Source organism: Ahaetulla prasina, chromosome 3 (genome assembly GCF_028640845.1).
Source record: "Ahaetulla prasina isolate Xishuangbanna chromosome 3, ASM2864084v1, whole genome shotgun sequence".
NCBI classification, from domain to species: domain Eukaryota; kingdom Metazoa; phylum Chordata; class Lepidosauria; order Squamata; family Colubridae; genus Ahaetulla; species Ahaetulla prasina.
The window spans coordinates 222,905,451-222,928,301 of record NC_080541.1 but is presented as its reverse complement, the minus strand read 5'-3'; the positions used below and the strand labels follow the sequence as shown (position 1 = coordinate 222,928,301).

General features: G+C 45.3%; 1 protein-coding gene across 1 annotated transcript in view; it reads left to right on the top strand.

Annotated features, from left to right (window-relative positions):
* SRMS (src-related kinase lacking C-terminal regulatory tyrosine and N-terminal myristylation sites) overlaps positions 1-22,851 on the top strand; it is a 62,111-nt gene that overhangs the window by 26,844 nt on the left and 12,416 nt on the right. The window contains exons 2-4 of the mRNA XM_058176755.1: positions 9,484-9,605; positions 16,442-16,608; positions 19,360-19,501. Of these exons, the coding sequence (XP_058032738.1) occupies positions 9,484-9,605; positions 16,442-16,608; positions 19,360-19,501 (431 nt within the window). The remainder of the gene's footprint in view (positions 1-9,483; positions 9,606-16,441; positions 16,609-19,359; positions 19,502-22,851) is intronic.

Below are 22,851 nucleotides of genomic sequence, written 5' to 3'. Positions count from 1 at the left end.
TAACAGCATACATAAGCATAAGCATGAAGTATCTATACAACATATAAGTATATATATATATATATATATATATGAGTATAAGCATGTAATAACTATATTAATTGGGTATAACGAAAGGAAACAATAGGACAGGAACGGTAGGCCCGTTTGTGCTCTTATGCACGCCCCTTACAGACCTCTTAGGAAAGGGTCAATAGTAGACAGTTTTTGGTTAAAGCTTTGGGGACTTTGAGAAGAGACCACAGAGTCAGGTAGTGTATTCCAAGCATTAACAACTCTGTTACTGAAGTCATATTTTCTGCAATCAAGATTGGAGCGGTTAACATTAAGTTTAAATCTATTGTTTGCTCTTGTATTGTTGTGATTGAAGCTGAAGTAGTCTTCAACAGGAAGGACATTGCAATAGATGATTCTATGAGTTAAACACAGGTCCTGTCAGAGGCAGTGGAGTTCTAAGTTTTCTAAACCCAGGATTTCAAGTCTAGTGGCATAAGGTATTTTGTTGTATTCCTGCTCTAAGGTCTATCTTGCTTCCAGAACGTTCATAGCTCCAGGCTGGAGATCTGATGGGGCTTCTTCAACCTTCTTTGATGTCTCATTCCATCACCTTCCCTTCTGGGAAAGCTTTTACCATTTTCTGTTGATGGACCAGGTGGAAGAAGATCACAGAGGTGTGTCAATCGCTTGGTCTGGATCTTCTGACAATACTTTCATTATTTTAGGGAATCTATGATGCAACCCTTACTGCAGGGAGGTGTCCGTTCCCAAGAGCGTTAGCCTCTCCAATATGTGAAAAGATTTTAGAACATTGGAAGGGTTGTGTAAGGCCCGGCCTCTCCCCCTTATTCAAGAAAGTAAAGACTCCCGAAACTTAGCATTTCAAAAGGAACCTTTTATTGAATAGAGATGATAGCAGGGCGAAAAGAAAGCCAGCTCTGAGGAGCCTTCAGGCCATATAGGTAGAATAAAGGAATTAGAAACCCCTCCCAACAGTCTGATGTGGATTCAGCCAATCCGCAGGTGATAAGATGTTATTGTACCAGCAATGATAAGGGAACTTTCTCAGGGTCATCCTCCGCCCAGCTTTCCAGCGATGTAACCCACATGGCCCTCCCTCCCCTTGCATTCCCCAAAAGGTGCGAAAATGCCAGGGTGCTTAGGTGCCAGGCTAAAGTTATAAATCAATACATTGCAGGATATAGGATACATAGGAAAGAAACTAATAAGTAAAGAAAGTAATGAAGGACACACACAAACCCTTCCCTTGAAGAAATGGCAGATACATACATCTAATAGGTTGGGTTTTTATGGGTCTGAAGCAGTGGTAAAATTCAATTTTTTTTTTACTACCGGTTTGGTGGGTGTGGCTTGGGCATGGCGTGGCATGGTAGGCGTGACTTGGTGGGCATGGCAGGGAAGGATACTGCAAAATCTCCATTTTCTCCCCACTCCAGGGGAAGGATACTGCAAAATCCCCAACTCCCTTCCCACTCCTGGGGAGAGGATATTGCAAAATCTCCATTCCCAACCCACTCTGGGACCAGCCCAGAAGTGGCATTTGCCAGTTCTCCAAACTACTCAAAATTTTCTGCTACCGGTTCTCCAGAACCTGTCAGAACCTGCTGGATTTCACCCCTGTCCTGAAGCCAAGAAGAACAAGAGGCAGACCAAATAGGAGGTGGCAATTTACTTGGATATCAAAGCAGGAGATTGTCCCAAAGGAGCTTTTTTGGTGGGCTCCATATAAATCCAGTGGTGGGATTCAGCCAGTTCGCACCACTTCGGGAGAACCGGTTGTTAACTTTCTGAGCCGTTTGGCAAACTGGTTGTTGGAAGAAATCTTTAGGGCAGAGAACCGGTTGTTAAATTACTTGAATCCCACCACTGTATAAATCCTTCCATTTCCCCCCCCCCATCCAGCCAAGGGCTGAAGAAGCTTCTTGGAGGAGAAGCAAAACATCTTCAAAGAAAAACCAAGAAAGTCCAGTTGCCTCTTGAAGGAAGCACCTTTGGGACAACCATGACCTGGGCGACCGAGAATCTCCATAGACACAAAGCAGGAGATTGCGTAAAGGTTGCATAAGCCACATACAAAATTACAGGACAGCAGACTTGGAAGGGGCCTTGGAGGCCATCTAGTCCAACCCCCTGCTCAAGCAGACCTATAACATTTCAGACAAACTGTTAGATTCGGGCATTAACGAGGCAGGAGACCAGGATAGTGACAACAGCTCTTTACTGTATGGTGAACCCAGCAACCCGGGCTGGGAAAACCCTCTCTTTATATACAGTTTAGCTAGAGGCTTCATCCAATCAGCAACGTGCTTTTTCCCGCTCAGTTTTCCCTCCACAACTCTTAAAGATACATTACACTCCTTCCCTCCCAGAAAGCACTTTACCAATATTTACATAGAATTAACATCTTATTTTTCAACGTAATCACGCAAGTAGACTGGGCGTCTCCTGACTCTTTCGGACCTGCGCAATTCATTTTCTGGGAGTGAGTCGAGCTGACCGGAGGGACTGTTTGTTCCTCTCAGCTCCTCCTCTAGGCCATCCGGCCCTGGATTATTTGCAGAGTCGTCCCTGCTGTTTTCAGGAGGAACCGGTTGGCGTCGCTGGACCCCCTGGAACTCAGATAAGTCCTGCTTGCCCGGGTTTGAGTCAGCTGTGGATTCAAACATTGATAGTCAGGGCCTGTTTCGCCTGATTCTGATTTACCGTTATGCTTTCCTTATTTGGTCTATGTGGCGCCCATACCCGGCCATCCTTTATCTCTACTAGATATGATTTTGGTCCTGTTATCTCTAGGATTTTTCCTGCTAACCAGGTCGGGCCTCGCTGTAGTTGTGTGCCCACACTAGGTCGCCTATTGCCATCCCTCTTGTTTTACCGTGTGCCCCTTTGTAACCGCCTGGTGTGTAGTTTGGGTTTAAACGGTCTAGTGGGCACCTAAGCTTCCGACCCATTAATAGCTCTGCCGGCTGCGCCAGTTGTTACACAGGGGTTCTGTGTTGGACTGCTAGGAATGTATCGATTTTTGTTTGCCAATCGCCTGGCCTGATTCTGGACAATGCTTCTTTGCGCCCGAACGAAACGCTCTGCAAGGCCGCTCGTCGCAGGGTGGAAAGGCGCCGAGAGGACATGTCGGATGCCCTCCTCTGCCAAGTACCCTCAAACTGGGTTGCCGTGAATTGCGGGCCGTTATCGGAGACTAAAGTGTCGGGCAACCCGTGGGTTACAAATAGGTGCCGAGGACTGAAATCACGGCCTCGGCTGTCATGGATCTCATGAGAATGATTTCCAGCCATTTGGAGTAGGCATCGACTACTACCAGAAAGGTTTGGCCGTGGAAGGCCGCAAAATCGATATGGATCCTAGACCAAGGGCCCTGGGGTCTCTCCCATTCCCGAATCGGGGCCGTTGGGGTAGCGGTCTGACTCCTGGCAGGCCTGGCATTTCCCTACCCTTTCAGCAATTTCCGTGTCCATTAAGGGCCACCACACATAGCTTCTCGCTAGACCCTTCATTCTCACGATCCCTGGGTGGCCTTCGTGAAGGAGCTCCAATACCTTTTCCTCAATTTCTCCGGGATCACCACCGATCCCCCATAGCAGGCACCCCTTGAGCTGAGAGTTCCCACGTTTTTACAAATTCTTTAAAACGCCGCCGCGCAGCGGGCCAACCCCTTTGTACCCAACCAATTACAGTCCTTATTGTAATGTCCTTGTACGAAGCCCGAGCCACCTCTTTGGATGTGACTGGGCCAGAGTCCAAAGAGTCAATTAGCAGAACTGGTGTCCCCGGAGTGGGGTCTTCGATAGTCTCTGGTAACGGGCATCTGCTCAGGGCGTCTGCATGCCCTAATTCCTTCCCTGGCCGGTGTAGTAGTTTGTAAGAATATGCTGCTAGAAAGATAGTCCATCTGGTCAGTCTGGGCGAAAGTGCCACGGGCGTTGGGCGGTCGCCTGCCAACAGGCCTAGCAAAGGTCTATGGTCCGTGATGATTTCGAAATCACGACCAAATACATATTCATGGAATTTCTTTACTCCTGAGACTATAGCCAAGGCTTCCTTATCAAGCTGGCTATAATTCCTTTCAGTTGATGATATGGTTCGGGAGTAGTATGCAATAGGGGCTTCTGTGCCATTTGGCAACCTGTGGCTGAGCACAGCCCCCACCCCATAGGGAGATGCATCACAGCTTAACACTAATGTATTGGATAAGGAGGCTATCACTCGATAGGAGATTCTTTACCCCTTCGAATGCCCTAGCTTCCGCCTTTCCCCAAGACCATGCAGCCGTCTTTGCTAGTAGTTTATGAAGCGGCTCGGCTACTGTTGCCTTATTCCTTAAGAATACCGCGTAGAAATTGACCAGACCTAAGAATGCCTGCAAATTTAAGGATGCGACTTGTCGGCGGTGCGAAAGGAAGGGGCACCTAGCACAGGTCTGTCGAGCACCCCAACCTTCCCGCCAAAAATTCAAACTGACCAACCAGAGCGCGGGAACGGCGAAGCAGCCCGTGATTGGTCAAGTCAAAAAAGGCGCTGGCGGTGTGTAGCTGGACATCGCTGCTTTCCGCCCCTTGTTTGCTGGGTTCGCGTCTTCCTGGTGATTTCAGCTTTTTCCTGGCGCTCTTAGCCTCGAAATCCCACCCTCGTCGCCAGTGTTAGATTCGGGCATTAACGAGGCAGGAGACCAGGATAGTGACAACAGCTCTTTACTATATGGTGAACCCAGCAACCCGGGCTGGGAAAACCCTCTCTTTATATACAGTTTAGCTAGAGGCTTCATCCAATCAGCAACGTGCTTTTTCCCGCTCAGTTTTCCCTCCACAACTCTTAAAGATACATTACACAAACGACTGTCCATTCTCCTCCTGGAAACCTTCAGTGATGGAGCACCCACAACTTTTTCAGGCAAGCTGTTAGTTTCCTGACTGTCAGGAGATTCCTCCCTAGTTCCAGGTTGCTTCTCTCCTTGATTAGTTTCCATCCGTTGCTTCTTGTCCTGCCTTCTGATGCTTTCGAAAATAGGTTGATCCCCACTTCTTTGGGGCAATATTGGAAGACTCCGGTCATGTCACCCCCTTGCCTTTGTCTTCATTAGAGTAGACATTCCTAGCTCCTGCAGCTGTTCATTGTACAGTTAAGCCTCCAGAACCCTTATCTCTGTTGCTCTTCTCGGCAAACTTTTTAGAGTCTCCACATCTTTTTTTATATCGAGGGATTGGGAGTGGGAGGCACCGTTTATCGGTGGTTCTCCTCCTATCTCTCTGATCGGTCGCAGATGGTGTTGACAGGAGGGCAGAGGTCGGCCCCGAGGCGCCTCACTTGTGGGGTGCCGCAGGGGTTGATTCTCTCACCCCTCCTGTTCAACATCTATATGAAGCCACTGGGTAAGTTCATCAGTGGCTTCGGTGTGAGGTACCAGCTGTACGCTGATGACACTCAGCTGTACTTTTTCACACCGGGCCACCCCAACGAAGCTATCGAAGTGCTGTCCCGGTGTCTGGAAGCCGTATGGGTCTGGATGGGGAGAAACAGGCTCAAGCTCAATCCCTCCAAGAGAGAGTGGCTGTGGATGCCGGCATCCCGGTACAGTCAGCTGAGTCCACGGCTGACTGTTGGGGGCGAGTCATTGGCCCCGATGGAGAGGGTGCGCAACTTGGGCATTCTCCTGGATGGATGGCTGTCCTTCGAAGACCATTTGACGGCCGTCTCCAGGAGAGCTTTTTACAGGTGCACCTGGTTCGCCAGTTGCGCCCCTTTCTAGACCGGGATGCCCTATGCACGGTCACTCATGCTCTCGTGACATCTCGTCTGGATTACTGCAATGCTCTCTACATGGGGCTCCCCTTGAGGAGCACCCGGAGGCTCCAGTTGGTCCAGAATGCGGCTGCGCGGGTGATAGAGGGAGCCCCTCGTGGCTCCCATGTGACACCTCTCCTGCGCAGACTGCACTGGCTACCTGTGGCCTTCCGGGTGCGCTTCAAGGTTTTGGTAACTATCTTCAAAGCGCTCCATGGCATAGGGCCGGGTTACTTACGGGACCGTCTGCTGCCACCAATTGCCTCTCACCGACCCGTGCGCTCTCACAGGGAAGGACTCCTCAGGGTGCCGTCGGCCAGGCAGTGCCGACTGGCAACACCCAGGGGAAGGGCCTTTTCTGTGGGGGCTCCCACCCTCTGGAACGAACTTCCCCCAGGACTTCGCCAACTTCCTGACCTTCGAACCTTTCGCCGCGAGCTTAAGACACATCTGTTTATTTGCGCAGGACTGGACTAGAATTTTAAATTTTGAATTTGGTTTTAATTGGGGTTTTTATTACTTTTATTGCTATTTTAAATATTCGGCCTTATTTAATAAGTTTTTTAATGGATGTTTTATACTGTATTTATATGTATTTTTTATCAGGCTGTAAACCGCCCTGAGTCCCTCGGGAGATAGGGCGGTATAAAAATGCGAATAAATAAATAAATAAAATAAATATCGTGGCAACCAGAAGTGGATGCAGGATACTAAGTGTGGTCTTACCAGTGCGGTACTAACACTTCGCATGATCTAGGTCAGTGATGGCTAACCTTTTTGTCATTGCGTGCCAACAGTGTGCGCGCCAGCACCCGTAATGCAATGAACGTGCGACCCCTCTGCCCGCGCCTGCCCCCCGCGCTCCCCCGCCCCATGTATACACGCACGGAACACCTCCCCCCCCGTGCTCCCCACTCCCGTGCATGTGGCCCCACACATTTGCGGCAGAGACCCGAAAATCAGCTGGCTGGTGGGAGGCACGCACACATGCACGGCGGAGCTGAGCTGGGGAAACAGCTCGCATGCCATCAGAGAGGGTGCTGCATGCCACCTCCGGCACACGTGCCACAGGTCCGCCCTCACGGATCTTGGTACTATCTCCCGGTTCTCACTTGAGAGTGATTGATAGGCCAGCTTTTAGAATTTGGTAGTCCGTTCAGAAAGACTGGGTCAGACAGAAAGTCCAGATAAGCAACGAACAAAAGGTTGACAAGATTAGCTCAGACAAACACCTAAGATTTGCATTTCCCCTTTTGCCTGTAGAGCCAGCCATGACCCCTACATAGGAATCCAGAAGGTATAAAAACCCGCCCACTATCAACTCCATTTTGTCAGCTGCAGCAGAACCACAGTTCTAATAAAATATATGTTTGTTTAGGACTGATTGTGTCTGGTAATAACTACTTGGGCCTAGGTCACAACAGTTGTCCACTAGGACAATCCAAGACCCCTCTTAAAATTGATACTATTGGGCCAGGTACCCCCTATGTAATATACCCGTACATTTGGATTAGTGGAGCCACACCTACTTAGGGTTTGGATGGGAGATCTCCAAAGCAATTGTAAGACTACTTTGGGTAAGATGTTTTCCATGAAAGACACTAGGAGTCAGACCTGACAGAGTCTTCAGCCTTTTATAACGTCACCCAACCTCTTCTGTGATATTGTAACTACCAGAGAAAATCCGAGATTGAATCTTGTATAATTCAATTCCCACCAAAGCTAGCTTTGTGACACGTGCTTGATGCCAATAAAGGAGAATGTTTGTAATTTCGGCAGATTCGGAGTGACGTCAGCGTTCCAGAAAACTCCCCTCCTGCAGAAGAGACTCCGAAGCAAACTTTGTTCAAAGTTCTTTTACTAGCATAGGTAAACTGACACAACTGGGGAAACTCTGAATCTGGGGAGCCAGGTTTTTCCTCAGTAAGACAGACTCCAAAATCACCACCCCCTTGACCCCTCTGCCGATCACACGCTCCAATCGCCAACCGTCCCATCTCGACACATCACTCCTTCTCCAGATGTAGGCTCGGCCTGACCTTGACCGGCCGGAAGACTGTTATTATGTCTAATGGCCTCTTGTACCAACCCCCCCTTCTCCTACTTTCCCACACAGAAGAATAGAATAGAATAGAATAGAATAGAATAGAATAGAATAGAATAGAATAGAATAGAATAGAATAGAATTCTTTATTGACCAAGTGTGATTGGACACACAAGGAATTTATCTTGGTGCATAGGCTCTCGGTGTACATAAAAGAAAAGATACCTTCACCAAGGTACAACATTTAGAACACAAATGATGGTCATAGGGTAAAATTTAACACTTAATGATACAACACTTAATGATAATCATAGGGTACAAATAAGCAATCAGGAACAATCAATATCAATATAAATTGTAAGTATTACCAGCAACAAAGTTACAGTCATAAGTGGAAAGAGATTGCTGATGGGAACGATGAGAAGATTAATAGTAGTGCAGATTTAGTAAATAGTTTGACAGTGTTGAGGGAATTATTTGTTTAGCAGAGTGATGGCCTTCGGGAAGAAACTGTTCTTGTGTCTAGTTGTTCTGGTGTGCAGTGCTCTATAGCGTTGTTTTGAGGGTAGGAGTTGAAACAGTTTTTGTTCCATGATGTGAGGGGTCTGTAAATATTTTCATGGCCCTCTTTTTTTTTTGTTTTGTTTACATTTATACCCCGCCCTTCTCCGAAGGCTCAGGGCGGCTTACAATGAATCTTCTTGATTCGTGCAGTATACAGGTCCTCAATGGAAGGCAGGTTGGTAGCAATTATTTTTTCTGCAGTTCTAATTATATTCTGAAGTCTGTGTCTTTCTTGTTGGGTTGCAGAACCAAACCAGACAGTTATAGAGGTGCCTGGTTTGGTTCTGCAAGAAAATGGCAGCATGGAAGCCTTTGGCTTAGTATGGCTTCCAGGGTTGAAATGAGGGGTCCTTGGTGCCCTCTGAGCTTGGCGGTTTTCTTGCCGACATTTCATTACCAAACTAGGTAACATCATCAATGCACTGATTATGTTATCTAGTTTAAGAAATGAAACGTCGGCAAGAAAACCACCAAGCTCAGAGAGCACCAAGGATCCCTCACCTACTTGAGGGCCAGGAGGAAAAACAAACAAACATTGCAAATAAGAAATTGCTATACTTTTTTAATTATAGTCGTCAAATTAATCATGGTTAAAATATGGAAATATCTGGACAAAGTCTCAAAAGGACGGTCTCAAAAGTCTCAAACAGTCTCAAAAAAAAAAGCCTCAAAAAACCTGATCTTTTCCTGAACTTGAAAATGTTTCGGATAAATTTCAGTGGTATGACAAGCCAAAGTAATGAATTGCTGTTTTGCAAGAGATGATGGGATTTCATTGTTTATGTAAAACAGGATAAGCATGCTGGAAACAAGATGTCTCAAGCCTCACGGGTATGTTCCAGTGTACCAGCACAGTGTAAATATTTTTAAACAAAATTCAAACAATCATTTTTTAAAAAAACAAAACAAAAACTGGAACAACCAAAAACACTTCCGGGGTGCCCTGAACTTGACTTTAGGAGTTTGAAATGTTTTTCTTTCCTTATTACTTGTACTGAAGACAACTGAAAGGTTGGCTTGTAGTTTAATCGGCTCTCATTCTTTTCCCCCCCCACCTTCAGTTGGTACATAAATGGAATCACAAGAAATAAAGCCAACCAGCTACTTCTCTCTCCTCCAAATCATCACGGCTCCTTCCTCATTCGGGACAGCGAGAGTAACAAGGGAGAATACTCTCTGTCAGGTAAACCACACCTTATTCTTCATGCCACAGGTAGACCTCTTATCCAGTGATGGGATTCAAATAATTTAACAACCGGTTCTCTGCCCTAATGATTTCTTCCAACAATCCGTTCATCAAACTGCTCAGAAAGTTAACAACCGGTTCTACCGAATTGGTGCGAACTGGTTGAATCCCACCACTGCTCTTATCATAGTCGACCTCCAAAGGTGAATCGTTTTGAGGATTAATTGGATTTGGGTCTTCCAAGCTGAAGATCGAGCTGGTTGCTTCCTCCTTATCTCTTGCCAGCATAGATGTTCACATGGTCATGATGATGATTGTGATGGTATCATGAACCAAGCCATGGTTCCCAAAAATCAAGATGGTGGGGCTGATAATATAATCAAAACTCTTTAACACATATAAAAACAGGTAGAGATTCACACCATCGTGGACACCAGCTTGGCTAAAATTGGGGTCTTTGGTGCTCTCTGAGCTTGGTGGTTTTTTTTGTTTTGTTTTTTTGCAGATGTTAGATGTTGTGCAGATTAGCCAATTAGGTAACATCATCAGTGCTAGAAGGGAGTAGAGTTTAGGAGGAGGAAGAAGGAGAAAGGAGGAAAGAGGAAGGACAGCTGTGGGTTCTTGATTGTTTTCTTGCAAATACTTCATTACCCAACTAGGTAACATCATCAGTGCCAGAAAGGAGTGGAGTTTGGTCTCTAGTTGGAGAATGAAAACATCTGCAAGAAAACAACCAAGCTCAGAGAGCACCAAGGGCCCCACATTAAGGATTGTTTGGACTCTGGAGCTTTCTGCCTTGTGCAGAAAAGGATTTTCTTAATAATAGAGTTGGAAGGGACCTTGGAGGTCTTCTAGTCCAACCCCCTGCCCAGGCAGGAAACTCTACACCATTTCAGACAAATGGCTATCCAACATTTTCTTAAAAATTTCCAGTGTTGGAGCATCCACAACTTCTGCAGGCAGGTTGTTCCACTGGTTAATTGTTCTGACTGTCAGGAAATTTCTCCTTAGTTCTAAGTTGCTTCTCTCCTTGATTAGTTTCCACCCATTGCTTCTTGTCCTGCCTTCAGGTGCTTTGGAGAATAGTTTGACTCCCTCTTCTTTGTGGCAACCCCTGAGATATTGGAACACTGCTATCATGTCTCCCCTGGTCCTTCTTTTCATTTTCATTTCCCTTATTGTGTTTGAAATAGAGGCAGGGGAGGGGCCATCTTTAGTGCTGGCTGGGGGATTCTGGGATTCGGTGTCCAACTCCTCTTAAAAAGTTTCCAAGGAAGAAAAAAAAAACTGGGTTAATGTATTTTGCACTGACAGGGGAAGTTAGATTAGATGGCCCTTGTGAAGCCAGCACCATTCTCCTTAATTGTCAATGGTATTAAACACTGTAAAATTAGTTTGTTTTCAGAGACAGACTCTGGTAGATCTTGTAGGGCAGTTCGGTTACTCGTTTTTGCAGTTCCTGCTTTGCCTGGTCTCCCACTCATATTTCCTAGCAGCAGAAGCAGGTCTTCCAAGAAGAAAGGTGGCATGGTAGCTTTGCGGCTCTTTCTCTCTCTCCTCCCTCCCATAGGAAGCACTGGGATATTTTGTAGTCAGGCAAATAAACACCAGGTGAAATGAGGACGTAGGAGTGGAGGTGGAAGCAGACTCAAGTCATTTATTTTGCTTTCCTTTAACAGCAGAGTTTTGCCTTTTGTTAGGTGATGCTGGCGATTGTTTTGCTAAAGGATTTGGATCAGTTACAGGCGGGGCAGCGAATTTCACTGCTCAGTGTTTCTGGTTTGCAAGAGCTAAGTGGATTGTGAATTGCAGCCTGGCAACTTTTGAGGGATTGGGGAGTGTGCAAATGAAGTTGTTCTTGGAATGCAAACACTTGTGTTTTGCACAACTCAGTCCAAAAGGCAACCTAGAATGTGTTTGGATTCCTTCCTTCCTTCCTTCCTTCCTTCCTTCCTTCCTTCCTTCCTTCCTTCCTTCCTTCCTTCCTTCCTTCCTTCCTTCCTTCCTTCCTTCCTTCTCATAATCTCTTTCTTTCTTTCTTTCTTTCTTTCTTTTTCTTTATCTTCCTTTCTTCCTTCCTCATCAAGATCTATCTTTCTTTCTTTCTTTCTTTCTTTCTTTCTTTCTCTTCCTCTCTCCCTCTTTCTTTCTTTCTTTCTTTCTTTCTTTCTTTCTTTCTTTTTCTTTATCTTCCTTTCTTCCTTCCTCATCAAGATCTATCTTTCTTTCTTTCTTTCTTTCTTTCTTTCTTTCTTTCTTTCTTTCTTTCTTTCTCTTCCTCCCTCCCTCCCTCCCTCTTTCTTTCTCTCTCTCTCTCTCTCTCTCTCTCTCTCTCTTTCTTTCTTTCTTTCTTTTTCAGCCAACATGTTCTCATTATTTGCTGTGACCTAAGATGCCTACTCCTTGTACAATTGGCCAGCTAGAAGAAAGAAAATATCCAAGTAATATCTATCAGGATTAAAGGGAAACAGAGTCCTAATTCAGTTTGCTCACATGTTACAGCTAACAGGCGACTGGATAATTTCTCTGAATATTGAGCAGTAAAGCAGGACGCTTTGCTATGCAAGGAATCCCTAGGCATCCTAAAAACAAATCTTTCCAATTTGCAACACAAAAGACGCGAGTGTCTCCTCCGCCCTATTCTGTGTGATAAGTTCATTCCAGAAAATTTGGATCTGAAAAAAAATGTTAATTACTAATCTGCACGCCAGTTCCCTCTCTTGTGTGTAATTACACTAAGTGATGCAATAAACAAAGGTATTCTGCCTACACACGTCAGGATGGAGCAAGGGAATATGCAGAAAATATGACTTCTGTAACAGAGTTATTAACACTTGGAACACACTACCTGACTCTGTGGTCTCTTCTCAAAATCCCCAAAGCTTTAACCAAAAACTGTCTACTATTGACCTCACCCCATTCCTAAGAGGACTTATAAGGGGCGTGCATAAGAACACAAAAGTGCCTACCGTTCCTGTTCTGGATTGTTTCCTTTCATTATAGCAAATTAATATAGTTATTGCATACTTTTGCTCATGTATATGCTTGTATGATATGTAGTTATTTTATGTGGATGCTTGTGTATACTGTTGTGACTAAATAAATAAATAAATAAATAAATAAATAAATAAATAAATAAATAAATAAATAAAGGGATGAACTAGCCTCAAGCCACACCAAGCCCTTTTGCACAATTAGGAGTGACTAACAATGGCAAATAGGCCGTCTAGAATTCCCACCCTTTCAGAGCTGAGCAGCCTTAAAATTGTGGTGATTGCCATCCCACAGAATTCCAAGCCAGAAATTCCAAGAGATGCCAACGCAACACAGCCTGGAGGGCAGCTGCCTGGCAGAGCTGAGCTAAACACAAGGAAACCTTCTGAATGACAGTTGTGCATGCCATTCCTTGCAAAAAAAAATATGTCATGAATGAAGGAATAGGTAGCGTCACTGCCTCAACCTCCTCCGTCTGTTCCTGTTTTTCCCATCCTAGGTCAACATCCATGATGAAGGAAAGGTTGGTGCATCTCTTCCAAAACATGCAGAGATTATTTCCAAGCATATTTGCCCCAGAGGCATTTTTGCTACCTTCTTAATTTATCTCAGGGAATCATGGGAAATGTAGTTTCCCATCAAACACGCCCAACATCCTTATTCTTCTCTCCTTGTGGTCGGTGAGAGACCATCTTTGGTTTGGCATATCCTGGACACTTTTCCAGGAAATTGGCAGATTGGACAGAGCTCAGAAGACAAATACGACTTCTTATGAGGACAAGCCAGTGGTGGGATTCAGCCGGTTCGGGAAAACTGGTAGTTAAATTGCTGGTTGGCCTCACCACTCCCGTCCCCTTCCAGGAGTCCCTACGTGCCCCATTTTGGCTCCCAGGTAAGTGCAGGAAGCCCTCCTAGGCCCAAAACAGGGCATGGGGGGATGCCACGTGCTCTCCCCCGCAGCTTGTTTTCGCTCCCAGGAGGCTGCAAGGAGGCCTACTAGGCCCAAAACGGGGTGGTGGAAGGCGGTGTGCCCCCCGTGGCCCGTTTTTGCTCCCCAGGGGGTGCAGGAGGCTGAGTGCCGCCTTTCACATACCCTAGCCACGCCCACCATGGCCACGCCCACCCAGCCGGTCATTAGGGCAGAGAACCGGTTGTTAAATTATTTGAATCTCACCACTGGGACAGGCTGAAGGCGCTTGGTAAAGTCAGCCCGGAGAAATGAATACCAATTAAAGACATGATAGCTCAGATACGTAGAATGGTGCCTATAAGGAAGATGTTCGGGAATTATTTTTTTCATGGTCATTGAAACTAGGACAAGAAATAACAGATGCAAGTTGCAGGCTCTTCGCTCAGATATTTATTTATTTATTTACTTATTTATTTATTTTTCGTATTTTTATACCGCCCTATCTCCCTAGGGACTCAGGGCGGTTAACAACCAGATAAAAATATACATATAAATACAAATAAAAACATCCATTAAAAAACTTATTATAATTGGCCGAATAATTAAAATGATGATAATAAAAATAATAAAATCCCCATTAAAACCAATTCAAATTTAAAATCTAGTCCAGTCCTGCGCAAATAAATAGATGTGTCTTAAGCTTGCGGCGAAAGGTTCGGAGGTCAGGAAGTTGGCGAAGTCCTGGGGGAAGCTCGTTCCAGAGGGTGGGAGCCCCCACAGAGAAGGCCCTTCCCCTGGGTGTCGCCAGCCGGCACTGTTTGGCCGACGGCACCCTGAGGAGTCCCTCTCTGTGAGAGTGCACGGGTCGGTGAGAGGTATCCGGTAGCAGCAGGCGGTCCTGTAAATATCCCCGCCCTATGCCATGGAGCGCTTTGAAGATAGTCACCAAAACCTTGAAGCGCACCCGGAAAATCACAGGTAACCAGTGCAGTCTGCGCAGGAGAGGTGTCACATGGGAGCCACGAGGGGCTCCCTCTATCACCCGCGCAGCCGCATTCTGAACTAACTGGAGCCTCCGGGTGCTCCTCAAGGGGAGCCCCATGTAGAGAGCATTGCAGTAGTCCAGACGAGACGTCACGAGAGCGTGAGTGACTGTGCATAGGGCATATAAGCAAAAATTCCAGAGGTCAGCAAGTTTTTTTACCTACAAGGTAGGTACAGTAAGTGATAATACGACCTTAGGCAGGTAAAATAAAATTCTGGAGTTGGCTTTGGGCTCTCCATCTCAGCAGGATCTTGAGGGGCTCTCACAGAGAAGAGGGAGTCAGCAGTAGCTAAGGGCAGGGCGAGAGAAGTAACGAATGGAAACTTATCAAAGAGGGATCCAACCTAGATATACAGTAAAGAGAAATTTCCTGACAGCCAGAACAATTAATCAATGGAAGAGTTTGCCTCCAGAAATTGTGAATTCACTGGCGGTTTTTAAGAAGAGACTGGACAACCTAATGTCCAGTGTCTTCTTAAAAAGAAGAGCACCAACAATTTATGGAGGCAAGCTCTTTCATTTATCCAGAATGGTATTCCCTGGAGGCAGGGAGTCGGATGAGAAGATCTAATGTTGGTCATTAAGCAAATCGTGCGCTCATGATCAGATGACGGCAGGATGCCTGCAACCAGGGGTGAAATGTAAAATTTGTTACGACCGGTTCTGTGGGCATGGCTTGGTGGGGGGGTAATGTGACTGGGTGGGCGTGGCCAACTTCTTCTCTTTTTTTAACTTTTAAAAGCATTTTTTCTACAACCTCTTCGGCTGAAGAGGTTGTAGAAAAAATGCTTTTAAAAGCCTCTTACGATCAGGCAACTCAGCTGGGATCGCCAGAGGAGCCTTTTAAAAGCATTTTTTCTACAACCTCTTCAGCCGAAGAGGTTGTAGAAAAAATGTTTTTAAAAAGTTCTGACAATCCCAGCTGAGCCACATGATCAATCGAGGCTTTTTTAAAAAAACTTTTAAAAGCATTTTTTCGGCCGAAGAAAAAATGCTTTTAAAGGAAAAAAAAAACAACTTCTGATGATCGCACGGCTCAGCTGGGCATTGGCGGGGGGAGGGCAGGGATTTTTGCTACCAGTTCTCTGAACCACCTGCCACCATTGCTACTGGATCGGGTGATCTGGTCCAAACCGGGAGCATTTCACCCCTGCCAGCAACCAGTTGTAAATGTGAGCCGCTTGCCAAGTGCCCAAATTGCAATGACATGACCACAGGGGTGTTGCGATGGTCATAACTGCAAGTACCAAGTTACTTTTTGCAAGGCTGTCGTAACTGAACCATTGTTAAACAAACAGTCTTATGCTGAGGAGGACTAAATGTAATGCAAATTACTTTTGATTATCACAGGGTTGTTGTTGTTGTGGGGAAATAGGAGGAGGAAGGAGTATTAGATATGTTTGCCGCCTTGAGTTATAATAAAGATGGGATATAATTTAAAAATAAAACAAAATAAAATAAAATAATAAAATATAAAATAAAATAAAATGTAAAATAAATAAAAATGAAATAAAATAGTATATAAATATAAAATATATATAAAATAAGATATAAAATAAATAAAATAAAATAAATAAAATAGATATAAAATAAAAATAAAATAAGATATAAAATAAATAAAAGAATAAGATATAAATAAAATAAAATAAGATATAAAATAAATAAAAGAATAAGATATAAATAAAATAAAATAAAATAATAATAGAATAGAATAGAACAGAACAGAACAGAATAGAACAGAACAGAACAGAACAGAACAGAATAATAAAATAAAACCATAGAGCTGAGTGACAAGCAATGCTGGTGGCTACTAAACTACAGGAAAGAAAATTACAAAATTGACCGAAATCCTAATCCCAAATTCTCTTCTCCTTCAATCTTCAGTTCGCAACCATGGCAAAGTGCGACATTTCAGAATCTTCTCGAATCCTGCCGGAAGTTTTTACTTGGAAAAAGCTCATGTCTTCCCAAGTCTGGAAGAGCTCCTTGCTTACTACAAAGCCAACTGGAAAATCATTGAATGCCCTTTGTCTCAGCCCTGTGTCCAGAAGGTGAGTAGAAGAACATGGCACCACCGTGTGATTTTTCTCCATCCCTGGCAAACTTCCCAGGGCTGGATGTGAGGCTTTTATTGGGGAATGGGTGGGGTTTTTGTTTTTACTTTGCCTTTCGATCAGCTTCAGGTTTTTCTTTTGAAATGTTCTTTTCCTCTCACAAATGAAGCAGTTAATTTCAAACAAACCCTTCCAAAGTAAACTACTTACAGGATCCAATCTGAGTCAGTCCCTAGTGCCAAAGGTTTATTCTTCCAAGCGTTCGGGCCAGAGGTGGGTTTCAGCAGGTTCTGACCAGTTCTGGAGAGCCGGTAGTAGAAATTTTGCGTAGTTCGGAGAACCGGTAGTAAAAATTCAGGCTGGCCCCGCCTCCATCTATTCTCTGCCTTCCAAGTCCCAGCTAATTGGGAGGAAATGGGGATTTTACAATATCCTTCCCCTGCCACGCTCACCAAGCCACACCCACAGAACTGGTAGTAAAAAAATTTGAAACCCACCACTGGTTCGGGCCCATGCTTCTCTCTCTGCAGAAGATGTCACAGATTGGATCCTGCAAGACTATGCTGGAACACAACACATATACCGTGTTTCCCCGAAAATAAGACCCCTATTTTTTGAACCCCAAAATAAGCACTTGGCCTTATTTTTGGGGAGGTCTTATTATTTTGGGAAGTGTGGAGCAAGACGGGGCTCCTCTTGCCATCTTACCTGATTTCCAGCTCTGTCTCCCTAACCAGAGGAAATGGCAGGGACTGGTTGTGCATGCGTTTAAATATTTTCAGGGGGGGCTTATTTAGCGCATGTGCTCAAAAGCCCGATGGGGCTTATTATCAAGGGATGTCTTTGTCAGGTCTGGAAACCATACTTATTACATACTTATTTTCAGGGAAACACAGTATTTACTTTCATTCGTGTAAATTATTTATAACCCAGACCTTACCAATGTCCTCCGGCAGCCGAAAAAGCTAATGCAATCCTTGGTTGTATAAACAGAGGCATAGACTCAAAATCACGTGAAGTATTAGTACCCACTTTATAGAAACTGAGTAAGGCCACACCTGGAATACTGCATCCAGTTTTGGGAAACCACATTACAAAAAAAGATGTTGAGACTCTGGAAAAACTGCCCAGAAGAGCAGCTAAGATGATTGAAGGCCTGGAGGCTGAAACACATGAAGAACAGATGCAAGATTTGAGTTTGAAGATTTGAATTTGAACTAGTTGCAGGCTACTCTGGAAAAAAGAAGGATTGTGGGGGGGGGGGGGGAACCTAGCCTTCATGATAGCAGTATTCCAGTATTTGAGGGGCTGCCACGAAGAAGTGGGGGTCAACTTAGCACCAGAAGGCAGGAGAAGAAACAATGGATGGAAACTAATCGAGAAGAGAAGCAACCTGGAACTAAGGAGAAACTTCCTAGCTCTGAGGACAATTAATTAATGGACTAGTTTGCCTTCAGAAGTTGTGGGTGCTTCATCGCTGGGGTGGGGGGCTTTAAGTAGAGATTGGACAGCCACCTGTCTGACATGGTATAGGGTGTCACAAAGAATAGCATGGCTTCCATGGTTTTGATATTTATAGCTATAGACTCAACACAGCATCTGAATTATCTTTTCCAAGGCCCTCGTGGCTGCTCTTCTGCAGCTTATTTCTTGTCTCCTTCTTCCTTGACTGTTGATGGCTGATTCTAAAAGGCCAGAAGCTCTCCACCACTAGGAAACTCCAGGGCCGGTAGACTAGAAAAAATAAAACAATACTGATTTGGAGTTAGTGATCTCAGTGGTCCTGCAACCTTCTTGTTCTAGATTTCTTTAATCTAAAGTGACCAGATTTCAGCGATGGCAAAGCGGACACCATTCACGGGGGGGGTGGGGGGTGGGGCTGCGCATGCGCGCTGAGTCTTGCCATCTGCCTGAAGGAGGAGGAGCGGCTGCTGCTTCTCCGCTCTTCCAGGCAGGCTCGGCTCTCCTCGGCTCTCCTCTCGGCTCTTCTCTTCCTCTCGGGTGAAGTCAAGCGGCGTCTCTCCTCCCTCTCGCGCCCCCTTCTCCGCCACTCCCCCTTCTCCGCCTCCTCCTCTTGCGTTGCCGCCTCCTATTTTCAGAATGGGAGTGAAACAAAAAAAAAATTGGGACTTTTTGGAATTGCCGCGGGACGCGGGACAAATTATTCAAAAGCGGGACTGTCCCGCCAAAAGCGGGACGTCTGGTCACTATACTTTAATCCTTCCTTTATCCAGGCCTAGCCGGTTATGGTCACCACAACATGAAAAAGATGTTGAGACTCTGAAAAGAGTGCAGAGAAAAGCAACCAAAATGAGTAGGGGGCTGGAGGCTAAAACATATGAAGAACGGTTGCAGGAATTGGGTACGTCCAGTTTAATGAAAAGAGGGATTAGGAAAACAGTGTTCCAAAATCTCAGGGGCTGCCACAAAGAAGAGAGAAGGTCAACCTATTCTCCAAAGCATCTGAAGTCAAGACAACAGATGGAAACCAATCGAGGAAAGAGATACCTAGAACTACGCAGAAATTTCCTGACAATTAGAACAATCAACCAGTGGAACGACTTGCCTCCTGAAGTTGTGGATGCTCCAACACTGCAGATTTTTAAAAGGAGATTGGATGACCATTTGTCGGAAATGATATAGAGTTTATTTCTTGAGCGGATTGGGCTAGCAGGTCCCTAAATTCCCCTTCCAACTCTGTTATTCTCTGATCTGGATCGTTTGTCTCTCATCTTACCCCTTCTACAGAGAACCTCTGAGATGGATCAGTGGGAACGTCCCCGGTCCGAATTCCAGCTCTGGAGGAAAATGGGTGAAGGATGTTTCGGAGAAGTTTGGGAAGGAATGTGGAAGAACACGGTGCCTGTAGCCATCAAAATTATGAAACAAGGTTTGTAGGGTGCAGAACGTATCCTCCCTTGTGCGATGCGTCTTGTCCAGAGGTGGTATTCAGCCAGTTTGGACCGGTTTGCCCGAACCGGTAGCAGAAATACTGGGTGGGCCCAGCTCGGCCTCCCGCCCAGGCTCTATGCCATCCTATTTAGGCACGTTTTTGAGGCCAGGCACATGCACGGAAAGTGCAAACATGAGCCAAGTGCATGTGCAAAAAACTGGGCGCATGTGTAAAAGGCAGGCACGTGTGCGAACCAGGCACACATGCAAATGAAGTGAACATGCGCACGCAGGGTGAACCAGTAGTAAGATAATCCGAAACCCACCACTGATCTTGTCTGCCTGTTTCTTAAGAGGTGGAGCAGTCAATCCTCCATGAGAAGACCAGAGTTTATTTTTATTTTTATTTTTATTTATTTATTTATTTTTATTTATTTATTTATTTATTATTATTTTATTTTATTTTATTTGCATTTATATCCCGCCCTTCTCCGAAGACTCAGGGCGGCTTACACTATGTCAAACAATAGTCTTCATCCATTTGTATATTATATACAAAGTCAACTTATTGCCCCCAACAATCTGGGTCCTCATTTTACCCACCTTATAAAGGATGGAAGGCTGAGTGAACCTTAGGGCCTGGTGGGACTTGAACCTGCAGTAATTGCAAGCAGCTGCTGTTAATAACAGACTGTCTTAACAGTCTGAGCCACTCAAGGACACTCATTATTGAATGATTGAGGCCACCAGCTGAAAAAGGAAGTGAGAATGACTTCCCCCAGCTGGAAATGAGATGGAGAAAATGATAAGCCATGATAATAGGAGAATAGGAGAACATTGGAGCCGGTACTGGGGTACCACAATTTAAAACCCCGCCCTAACCTCCTTGCATCCCAGCACCTGGCGCAAGCACATAGTCACAGGATTGGCATCACAAAACTGTGGCACAGTTTTTGCCCTATAATTGTCTGGCACGCTCTCTAAGGACGCTCTTGTTATCAGAAGTAATGATAACAATGGTTCCCACAGCCACTTAATCCAAGTGGTTGTTAATAAACCAGGTCAATTGACCTCATTCCATCCTCATCAATACAAAGACATGCGGAAGGGAGCAAAGTTCAAGTTAATGCTAAACACAGTTTTGATTTGGAAAGTGCTACGTTAAACTCTGATACTAGGTGATATTCTGCACGTAGTCGGTTTGTACTAGATTACTGGATCCTGGAACCCATGTTCCAAGTCCAAGGGGAGCTATCCAAGCTAGACTGAGCCGAGATGGCGCAGCGGTTAGAGTACAGCACTGCAGGCTACTTCAGCTGACTGCTAGCTGCAGTTCAGCAGTTCAAATCTCACCAGCTCAAGGTTGACTCAGCCTTCTATCCTTCCGAGGTGGGTAAAATGAAAATGCAGATTGTTGGGGGGCAACAGGCTGTGTTGTGTCTGCGCCCCCTGAGCCGGGCCCCCTGCCAGAAAGTGACTTGGAAAGTGAGGGGGAACGGCCATCAGGACTTACCTCGGGAGCACCGGCTTCCCTGGCTCAGCTCCAGGAGCCAGAGGCAGGCCAGGTAGAGGAGATAACGAGGCCTCCGTCCCCTGACTCTTTCCCCTCCAGGCCATGCCTCCAGACCCAGCTGATAGCAATCAGGCCTGGCTGGACCCTAGGTTTCGTAGGCAGGAGAGGCGGGAACAACAGAAGCAGGGGTGGGGCAGGCCTAGGAAGTGCTGAGTCATGGAGCCACACCCCACAGGATATAAAACCAGCGAGGGCTGCTATGCCTCTTCGTAGCAGGCAAATCAACTGCTTAACTAGAGCTGAAGTACTGTTTGTTCCTGGGTGACTCATCGGCATCAAGGGAGATAACAGAGTCACTTGGCAGACACTCGCTAGTTTGCTGCCAGAGCTGATAGTGCCGGCTAATTAAGCCATCACTCGGACGGAGGCGAGGGGGGACAGAACAGGCTGACTCTGTAAACCGCTTAGAGAGGGCTGTAAAAGCACCGTGAAGCGGTATATAAGTCTAAGTGCTATTGCTATTGCTAGACAGAAACGTCTTCCAGTTCTCATTCAATTTGATGAAAGAACATTTCCACTGGGGTTCGATTAGATTAAATCGGATTCGATTAAAATAAGGACTCCTGATTTGAGCTGGAGGTTGGATTAGAGGACCTCCAAGGTCCCTTCCAGCACTATGATCCGAGGGTGTTGTTTTTTTCCAAAAAAAACAAGACAAATTTTGAGAAAGCTTCCTAGGCAGGCCATCCTTGCTTTTATTTAGTACTTTTAGTGAGTGTTCTATTGCAAAAACTCTCTATTTGGCTTCCCGGCCTTCAGTTTAAATCCCAAAGGAAGGTATCTAGAGCTTTCTCCAGAACAGTTTGTAAAAATCAGTACTCCCTGGGAATTTATTCATGTATTGTATTTATTAATCAAATTTTAAGTAGCCGCCGCTATGACCCAAGGCGACTCAGGGAAGTGTGCTGCAAACAGGTAAAAACCCATATAAAAATCACATATATTTTTAAAAAAAAAAAACACTTTGAATTGGACCGAGAAGCAAACTGGCAACCAATGAAGCTTGGGGAGAAGAGGTATCACGTGCACTGTTCTAGAAACACACACATAGCTGCTTCCTCTATTGTACTCTGTACCAGCTGAGGTTTTTAGATACTCTTCAAGGGCAGCCCTATGAAGGGTGCATGGCAGTAGTCAATCTGAAGGTGATTAGGGCACGAGTGCCCGTGAGCTGGGTCTACCAATTCAGGAATCCATTGCTTGAGAAACTGTAAGAGAATCTATTTATTTTTTCCCCCGCCCTGGAACAGAGGTGGGTTTCAGCAGGTTCTGACCACTTCTGGAGAACCAGGAGCGGAAATTTTGAGTAGTTCAGAGAACCGGTAGTAAAAAGTCTGACTGGCCCCGCCCGCATCTATTCTCTTCCTCCCAAGTCCCAGCTGATCAGGAGGAAATGGGGATTTTGCAGTATCCTTCCGTTGGATAGGGGAGGGAATGGATATTTTATAGTATCCTTTTTCTGCCACACCCACCAAGCCACACCCACCAAGCCATGCCAAATCCACCAAGCCACACCCACAGAACCAGTAATAAAAAATTTTGCCCCGGAGAAATCAGGAGAACTGTCTCTCCAGTTTTTCTGCCTGCAAATTTGAAGTGGTTTTGCAAGGATATATTAATAATGACCAAACAGCCGCCTTTCATTTACAATCATCGTAGTAACAATAGAAGAACCTTGTGTTATTCATCTCCACTGTCAATATAGCCATCCAGGAAAACTTTGCAAGGTTGACAAGGAGATTAGCAAAACAGGAGGCATTTCAAAAGTCTAAATT